General features: G+C 47.9%; 3 protein-coding genes across 3 annotated transcripts in view; all 3 read right to left on the bottom strand.

The window, feature by feature from the left end:
• Positions 1-908, bottom strand: part of LOC9652285 — a 2,773-nt gene extending 1,865 nt beyond the window's left edge. The window contains exons 1-4 of the mRNA XM_024671200.1: positions 520-908; positions 336-468; positions 171-287; positions 4-102 (exon numbers count right to left, since the gene is read on the bottom strand). Coding sequence (XP_024526968.1) covers positions 4-102; positions 171-287; positions 336-468; positions 520-632 — 462 coding nt within the window. The 5' untranslated portion in view covers positions 633-908. The remainder of the gene's footprint in view (positions 1-3; positions 103-170; positions 288-335; positions 469-519) is intronic.
• Positions 909-1,781: 873 nt separating this feature from the next.
• Positions 1,782-3,844, bottom strand: LOC9652724 (pectinesterase). Its single transcript, XM_024670897.1, has 3 exons — positions 2,705-3,844; positions 2,082-2,546; positions 1,782-2,036 (listed from the first exon to the last, which is right to left on the bottom strand). The coding sequence occupies exons 1-3, from the start codon at positions 3,777-3,779 to the stop codon at positions 1,840-1,842; spliced, it is 1,737 nt and encodes a 578-aa protein (XP_024526665.1). The 5' UTR covers positions 3,780-3,844; the 3' UTR covers positions 1,782-1,839.
• A 3,288-nt stretch (positions 3,845-7,132) lies between these two features.
• LOC9652725 lies at positions 7,133-8,300 on the bottom strand. Its single transcript, XM_024671201.1, has 3 exons — positions 8,165-8,300; positions 7,595-8,097; positions 7,133-7,529 (listed from the first exon to the last, which is right to left on the bottom strand). The coding sequence occupies exons 1-3, from the start codon at positions 8,298-8,300 to the stop codon at positions 7,302-7,304; spliced, it is 867 nt and encodes a 288-aa protein (XP_024526969.1). The 3' UTR covers positions 7,133-7,301.
• Between the last annotated feature and the right edge of the window lie 201 nt (positions 8,301-8,501).

Raw genomic sequence — 8,501 nt, forward strand, 5'->3', positions numbered from 1 at the left:
AACGTTTTCGATAAGGATCTTCCGGTAGAGCCAAAGAACTCGTTTTTCCAGATGGGCGACTTCGTGCTCGATCAGTGCTGTCTCAGCGATGAGGTCTCTCGCCTTGAAGCCAAAAATAAAACAAAATGGAAGATTGGTTTTCTGGCAATCTAAGTTCGTTTGGAGCAAACCTTTGTAGCGATGGTTTTACAATCGGGGGAGAGGCAGCTGGAAGCATTGACGAGAGCTTTTTCCAACGATGCCCGTGTGGCTTGCTCCTCTTGTAGCCGGATTTGGAGCAAGCAAACCTGGAGTGAGAACATTTTTGAGAACTAGAGGAAGAACTAGATACTTACATCCCGTTCCAGGGCGAGACGATGCTTCGTCCTCCAATCGAGACACCTCCAATTGCGATGATCAGTTGGAGTATACACGTCCCAGAAGGATCCATCCTCCGACCCATCGAAAGAACGCTCGTTCGAGGGAGCGCTGGACGAAACCACTTGACTATGAGAAAACCCAAAACGAAAACATTCTTACCTCTTCGATCTTTCATGCCTAGATTTGAGCTTCCTCCCAAATGGAGAGGAATCAAACGAGCTTGGAATGGAGAGGGCGTAGTCCTCCTCCAAGAAACAAGGCGTGAGCATCATAACTCTGGAGCTCTTTTCTCAATCCATTCACTCCAACAAGACAAAAATCTTACAGAAACAAAAAAAAAAGGAAACCCTTTCACTTCCTCTTTAAATCTCTCCTCTCCGGGCGATGGCCAAACGCCAAGATCGAGCAGTCTCTCTCGACAATCTTTGCGGAAAGAGAGACAGCGGCAGAGAATCCCCATGCGCGAGCCATAGTTTTCTTTGATCAAAGCTTTTGGAGGGACGATGGATCGTTTCAATCTATAAGCTTTCATTCAAAGCCAGCTATGGAGGGAAAGACAAAGACCCAGCAAACAAGGTGTGAAGGGTCAGTCTAGTCAGGCCAGGGATCTTAGTGTTAAAAAACACAAGAGTCAGTAAAAAATAGGAATCCCTACGCGTCCTTTTCAACGTAGCTACGTAATTACCGTGCTTGCAGGGCGCAGTCGCAGTAAATGCCTGCCCGCCCTCGAAAGCCGCGCTTTCTTTTCAAATTTCAAACTTCTTAGGGCTACAAACCTAACTATTAGTTAATTATCAGAAATGGTCCCATAGTCTACTGGTTACGACATTGGACTTTGAATCCAAGAGCCGAGTTCGAATCCCGGTGCAACCTATATATACAAATTAAACTATATATATACAAAGATTCATTTTTTAATTAAACACAGTGATGGTAAAACAAAATTAATTAAACCCTAAATTTTAATTATAAAGTTTGTAATTTCATGCTTATGAAAGCTAAAGAGATATATGGATTATTTTTAAATTATGAAATTTTATTACTTTTCTTGTAACTGGTTTGTATAAAATTTTAAAATAATTCTCACTTCAATGTTTTTTAGATGCTTATAATAAAAGATTAATATCAACTAATGAAAATGTAAAAAAACCTTGATTGTAAACTTGTTGTGCTTTAAAAATGCCTTTTTGTTGTGTATGTAACTAGAAGATACATTTCTTAATTAAAATATAATCTAATCTAAGTAAAATTTTCAGTTGTTATTTCTATTATAATATTTACTTTCACTTTCTTAAGTTCTTTTTCAATTTAATATTTTATGATAATTTAGTATCATAGCAACCAAGTTCCAATTTTGCACAATATGGGAAATAAATATATGGATAATTAGAAAAAAAGTGCCCTTCAGGGCAAAAAAAAAGTTAACTGCTCAAAGATTTTATAAAGAAATATAGCATAACATGATTAAGCAATTATTCTTTAGAGCTTTGAGTCAAAGATAAAGCTGGTCTTTGGCAACCAAGATTGTGCAGCTATGAAGCTACTTGGAGTGAACTTCCGGGCAAGGCGAGGCCCATTGAGAACTTTAACCCATTTCACTCGATCTCTCATGCTGGATCCAGGTCCCCAATTCTTATACTCAGCAAAATATGATGTCTGTAGACCAAAGGATCCTCCTGAAAAAGAGAAAATTGATATGAATATAGATTCAATTGATTTACCTTCCCAACTCAGCCATCCACGTGGCTGCACCATGGCCTCCATCTGAGATCTCAGCCACACGACCCGCGCAAACTCCTTCCATGGACGGCCCAGATACACCGGAAACGCACCGCCAACCCGGCACATATGAAACGAGAAGCCTGTGTTTTGGGCGGGGTCTGACCGGCCCTGAGCGCTGACCACCGTCTGTTGACCGTGGACCGGTACCTTTGACTCGAAGCTGCAGTTCTGGAAGACGGCGGCAGCATTGCCAAACACAAAGTCAACGGTGCCGGTGACGGTGCACTCGCGGTAAAACTGGCGAAAGACGTGGGCGAGGAGCGTGTCCTGGTTGCCGTGGATGGAGCAGCGGTAGAATGCCGCTTGATCGGCCCCAACCCGGAGTGCCACTGCCTGCTGGGCTTGAGGACCAGACGTGTTCTCGATGGTCAGCTCTCGAGCCATGAAGTTCTTCCCCTCGATAACTACACAAGAGAAAAAGCTCTTTAGTCAATATCAAAGTCTAGATAGACTCCGGAAGGACCCAAGAAACGAAACTATAAGATCAAAGGATTGATTGCCAAGACCAGGAAACCAACCATAAGATCAGGCAAACTCCAACTGGAATGGAACTTTCTCTTACCGACTGTGGCCGACGTTCTGGTAGTGATCCCGGGTTGCATCACATTCTTGTTCCCCGTGATGATTGTTCTCCCCTGGCCGTCGCCCACGAACATCAAATTCGTGTGGAAACTCCTCACAGTCACGTACTCCCGGTAGACTCCGGCCTTGATGTGGATCACGTACCTCCGCGCGCTCATCCGTGGGGCGGCGTTGATCGCATCCTGGATCCGCCCAAACTGCCCCGACCCGTCCTGCGCCACCACCGCGTCCACGACGTGAGCGCCGTTGACCAAGCCCCGGCCAGCGGTGACCAGCGCTGGCGGCGCTGACCCGCGCTGACCTCTCGCAGCCAGGGATGCCCGCCACGCCGCGACCATGGGGTTGACCAGCGCCAGCGCGTTGCTAATCAGCTTCTGGACCCGTTGACCGGCGGCCCGGAGGCGTTTGACCTCTGGGTCGCCGCTGACCTCGTCCAGCTCGTCCATGCATGTGTCGTGGAAGGTCAACGCCGCGCTCATCCACGTCTGGATGTCAGCAATCTCGGACTCGTATCTCCCCTGCACGAATTCCTCCAGGGAGGCCTGGAGCTCGGCGATGGCGCTTCCCAGGAGCTCGGAGCAATCGTCAAACGCGGCCTTGGCCCTGACGCTGTGGTGGTGGTGGTCATCGCTCATGAATTGGGCCGTGAGATTGAGCATCTCCTCCACGCCCTGAATCGCAGCCCTGGTCGTTTCCTCGAGGAGTTCTCTAGGCCCGGACTTGGCGATCTGGGATCTGGCCAGGGAGGAGAGACACACGTCTGGGAACCTCGTCGACTTGCAAGCGTTGCTTACGGTGAACTCCTCGCCCCTTTTTTCCTTGAGGAGGACCAGTGGGAGGGAGATTGAGAGGGAAACAATGAGGACGAATAGCAAAGAAATCGCGAGTACTACCGCTGGGCGACGGAGGAACCTCGAGCACCGACGATCATTGACAGGATTTTGGTGATCCACTCGATTGCTTTCGACGATCATGGCATTGCCAATGACGTGATCTTTACCTTCCTTCCCAGATTCTTCTTGATCATGACGAGGAGAAGAACCCACAGTGGCCATTTCTTCGATCAAAGATTTGGAGAACCCACGACGAAATTGAGTGCAGGGAAGTGAATGATCGATGCCCGAGCGAGCTCTCGAGCATCAACGAAGCTGGGATTGGAACTTCTCTCAAGCTTTATAGCAAAGCTTAACTACAACCATATTTCTTTACTGCATTCCAAGCCAAGTAAAACGGTGACAAGCAAAAGAAAGTAGGCAAACTATACAGTTTGATGAACGCAATCTTTGCTTGACTTCAGGAATATTCATTGTACCGTTGGATAATATAAGCTTATACTACGAATATTGGTCAATCCAGCTTCTCGGGATGAATTCGGTGTTGGTGACGTAGCTGGCGACTATAGCAGGTCTGATCGTCTCTAGCATTTCGTTTCTCTCTCGGTTGAGGTTTGTTTCGAGCAGGGACACAGCTATCACCATCGCTACCACTCCGCCCACAGTCCATTGCGTACGCCCCCGCACCGGGAGAGGCAGCAGGAGATTTAAGGCAAAGCGTCCTTTATCAACATGCCCGTCTTCGAAGGCACGTATTGTCATTTTTGGAATTCTTCTAGTCTTATGTGATTTTGCTTTTACTCAGACTACTGCTTCCCGATTAGAACCACTATTAATATCATTGTTTTTTCTTGTTTTGTTCTTTTATTTCACAGGTGGAGTTGCTTAGCATGTAAATTTGAACCGATCCAACCAAATGAACGATCTTCAATCCACTGGGAGCTCTCGCTAGCAACTAGCGAGCTATGTGATGGCCTCTGGAGCAAACTACGTAAGAATCTTATTTTCGAGCTGGATTTGTTTGAGGTCAACTTCCATTTTCTAATCAAGTTACGAGGACAAACTTACCAGGAATCCTTGCGAACGTACAAGAAGATCCCAAGCACGAGTTTTTCTAGCGTGCTCTAGATATCATTGTTTCTTGTTTCTAGGATCAAAGTCGGATCTCGGATCTTTCGAAGATGTTAAATTTTTTGTATAGATGAAACATTATAGATTTCAACATTAAATCATCGTTTTCACAGCTAAATCAAAGAAAATGATATGAAAAAAAACTATCACGATTCTGGGCTATTCTGCTGCTGTGCTCGATCAAACTTGTCACAGCTCTTTAGCTGCTTCCTCTTTGCTTTTTGAAGCTGCTGCCCCTGCTCCACTGGGCGAACTTAAAACTCAAGCTGCTGCCCCTGCTTGGTTTAAGAAATTTTTAGTCTTTAAGCTGCTCAATCTTTGCTGCTCGATCTTAGCTGTTTCAGCCTGCTCTCTTTGTCTCCAAGTTTTAAAATCAACTTATGATTTTCCATTCCCACTTGCTCGATTCTTATGATCTCTGACGCTGGTTTTATCTTTCGCTGCTTCAAGTCCTGCTCCACCCTCATTTACATATTCTTCTGGCGGCCAGTTGGCAGTCAGACTATTTTCCAAATAGAAAATAAACATAATCTCTCAAGGTTATTTACTCACAAGTTGGCCAGAATAAGCAGCTGCTTGCGTAGTCTCTGAGATGTTTTATTTATTTAGTCTCGAAGAGACGGCCTCCTACGATCTGGACTAAGTAGGAGCTCAGAAGATTTATTACCACAGCAGAAAAACAAAAAAATACCGTAGAATTTGTTGCTAATATGAATGGAGCTACCATCCACAAAGTGTGTGTCGCTTATAGTCTGCTTCTCCTGTTTAACAACACGGATGAAATAAATGGAAGAGGAAAAAGAGAATGACTCTACGTACCCTCGGTCCAGATTGCTCGATTGTAAAGGTGGCCATTGAACCTCTGAATCGCCAAGTAATCTTTGCACCAGCTTCCACGTTCCATGAAACTCGTCCGATCTTTTGTCTTTATGACTGTTGCTTCGTCTTAGAGTTCGCTCCAGCTCCTATAGTCTCCACATGTCAGAGGCGAACATCAGCCACTTTTCAGTCTTTGAGAATCCGAAGCTCTGGCTCCACCGCCACAAGCAGCTTCTTCGAGTTCGAGATCATCTCGCCATCATCATCTTCTTGAGTAATCGTTCCTGGCTGATATACTATCATCCAAGCACCTGTAAGAGCGATCCTGGACAGCGTTGATTCCGTCAACTAGAGAGCTTTGTCTTGATCCATATCAGCATCTCATCTTTTGCTTCATCTCACATGTCTCACGACGAAATTTGATGGACTCTGCTCCACTTCCAGAGCCCGGCTGGCCGACTGCTCCGAAACACGGTCGTCCACCGTCACTTTCGACTGCTTGAGCTGCTTCATCTGGGCCACCGTCTTGTACAGCTCCGAAACTTTGGAGTCGAGGGAGGATATCTCCTCGAAAAGGTTGATCTTCTGTTGACTTAGAAGAGTGTGGAGGCTGGTTTCTGGCGCTTTGGAGGTCTGCTACTGCTTTCCTGTGTTGCCGGAGATTTCAATACACTTGGAGCTCTGTTCTGGATTTGACTCACGAGAGCTGGCTTCTCCAATGCTAGAGTTCGAGTACTGGCCTCGACGTGACCAATCCTTGCAGCCGACTTCTCGATCTTCCAATTCTCGTTTCTTCGACGTCTCTGACAAATGCTTCTGCCACTTCAGGGCTTGATCGTGCTCAGAAGCTCGAGTAGGAGCACGCAAAAACAGAGCTTGAGGAGTGGCTTGCTCTTGTCGCATGTAGCGTCCATTTGATCCGTCAAACCTCTAGAGCTCGGTGGTCCATGGCAACCAACCTGTCCAACTGTGCTCTCTGATCCCTCGGCTTGTCTTCCGCCTCAGCCTTCATCCTTCGTCAATGCTTCGTTCAGTTTCCTCAATGCTTTGCAGCCGGCACGTCTCTCTCTCCTCGAGCGCCTCGAGCCCCGTGATCCTCTCCATCAGCTGCCAGTTACTTGCTTCTCCAGCCTCGCCTTTGCGCTTCCAAACTCCGGCATCCTCTTCTCGACGTGCTCCTCACCGAGAGCTCCACCTCGTGCAGTGGGTTCGACTCCGTCAGCAGTGGGGCTCCTGTCCGAACACTACCTCATTCCACCAGATGATAGAGAACGTTTAGCGTAGTCTGTCTTATAGTCTCCGCAGCCATCCGAAACCCCAGTCGCGAGCAGCTTCAGCTATATTGTCGTCTCGCCATCTTGCAGCCATCTGGCACTGGTTTACGTCGTTCCTCGCTACTATCATGGACAGCCTTACCGCAGCAGGCGCTCCTGAATCATCTCCGTCCACTGGAAAGCCGATAAGAGAGATCCCTCCTTGCTCCAGACACTGTAGAGTGTAGCCCAATTTGATCCATTGATCTTCTCTTGACTTAGAAGAGTGTGGAGGCGGGTCTCTGGCCTGTTTAGACGCCCGAAGTGTGATGGACTTCTCCGCCTGGAGCCCTGAGACACGGTTGTCACGCACTGCTTTCACGTCTTGGACAGTTGCAAATCTTTGGAGTCGAGTCCTCGAGAAGGTCGATCTTCTCTCGACTTAACTGGTCTATAGCTTTAGTGGCCTCCTCCTGTGCTGCTCAACTTGCTTGGAGATCCAACTTCTGGATTTGACTCTTGAGAGTTGGCTTCTCCGATGCTAGAGTCCGAGCACTGGCCTCCAGTTGACCAATCCTTGCAGCCAACTTCTCGAGCTCGGAGCCAACTTCATTTCTCGTTTCTTCGACGTGCTTAGAACAGTTTGCTCGTGTTCTCTTCTCAGGTAAACCCAGGGTCTAGTCGTCTTAGAGTTCGCTCCAGCCCGGCCGATCATCTTCTCGCCATCATGGTTCCGACAAAACAAACACTCATCGTTCACTTCAGCTCTCTACAACAAACACGGAAGTTATTAGCAAACGGCCATCTGGAATCTGGAAGGTATATCAAACTTACCTGTCTCCTCTTGAATTCGGCAACAAAATCTCTCCCCGCACGATCATATAGTTCTTTTGCCTCCTTCACGAAGACCACCTCGCCGGACTGAAGCTTCTTCCACGGTTTCCTCTCACTCGGGATCCTATCCAGCATTTTCTGGAGCCTCATCATCTTCCGCGCTCGCTTGATCCTCTCTCGGTCGCTGGATTTGCCGTTGAGCTCCTCGTAAAGCTGCTCGGTGAGTCTGATCAGAATCCGGAGCGCGCTAACACTCCAAGACTTTTCCTCGTGCTTCTCCTCTTCTGTTTCCTCGCGCTTTTCCTCTTCCAAGCTGCGGATCTTCTTCTCGGTTTTTCCCCTCTGGTTTAGCCACCGGTTTGCCTTGTGGAAAGCTTCGAGATACGCGAACTCAACATAGCCCCCTCGGCCATCGCTAAGATGGGTTTCACTCCGCCGTCGGGTGCCGTCGGGAAGAATGTCCTCCGCTGAGGAAGAGAAGCGAACCATCTTCGGCCTGGAACCTGCAAGTCCAGAAGGCCATCGTGAGTCACAGTAGAAGAAGAATGCGAGAAGCAAAAGGAACCATACCTGGACGACGACCCCCGGCTGGCAGTAGAATTGGCTTGGGTCGCTGCTCCTCCTGCTTGGGTTTGTCATTCTCCTGCTGCTTCATCTTCTCTTGATCGTCTTCCCGTTCCAGAGGCTGCTTGATCGGCTTGATCATCTGCTCCTCCTCTTGTTCCAGCTGCTGCTTCATCGGCTTGATCATCTGCTCCTCCTCTTGTTCCAGCTGCTGCTTCATCGGCTTCATCCGCTGCTCCTCCTCCTGTTCCTGCTCTTGCTTCATCGGCTTGATCGGCTTGATCGGCTGATTCGGCTGATTCTTCTCCTCTCGTTCCAGCTGCGGCTGCTCCTTGTGACCTTG

Source organism: Selaginella moellendorffii, unplaced genomic scaffold (genome assembly GCF_000143415.4).
Source record: "Selaginella moellendorffii unplaced genomic scaffold, v1.0 SELMOscaffold_7, whole genome shotgun sequence".
Taxonomy (NCBI): Eukaryota; Viridiplantae; Streptophyta; class Lycopodiopsida; order Selaginellales; family Selaginellaceae; genus Selaginella; species Selaginella moellendorffii.

Excerpts from the sequence above, each read along its gene's own strand:
- LOC9652724 (XM_024670897.1), bottom strand. The coding sequence starts at position 3,779 with ATGGCCACTGTGGGTTCTTCTCCTCGTCATGATCAAGAAGAATCTGGG. Across the intron at positions 2,547-2,704 it reads CAGAACGTCGGCCACAGTCG|TTATCGAGGGGAAGAACTTC; the intron begins GTAAGAGAAAGT and ends TCTCTTGTGTAG. Across the intron at positions 2,037-2,081 it reads TGGATGGCTGAGTTGGGAAG|GAGGATCCTTTGGTCTACAG; the intron begins GTAAATCAATTG and ends TCTCTTTTTCAG.
- LOC9652725 (XM_024671201.1), bottom strand. The coding sequence starts at position 8,300 with ATGATCAAGCCGATCAAGCAGCCTCTGGAACGGGAAGACGATCAAGAG. Across the intron at positions 8,098-8,164 it reads AGCCGGGGGTCGTCGTCCAG|GTTCCAGGCCGAAGATGGTT; the intron begins GTATGGTTCCTT and ends CTGGACTTGCAG. Across the intron at positions 7,530-7,594 it reads CCGAATTCAAGAGGAGACAG|AGAGCTGAAGTGAACGATGA; the intron begins GTAAGTTTGATA and ends TGTTTGTTGTAG.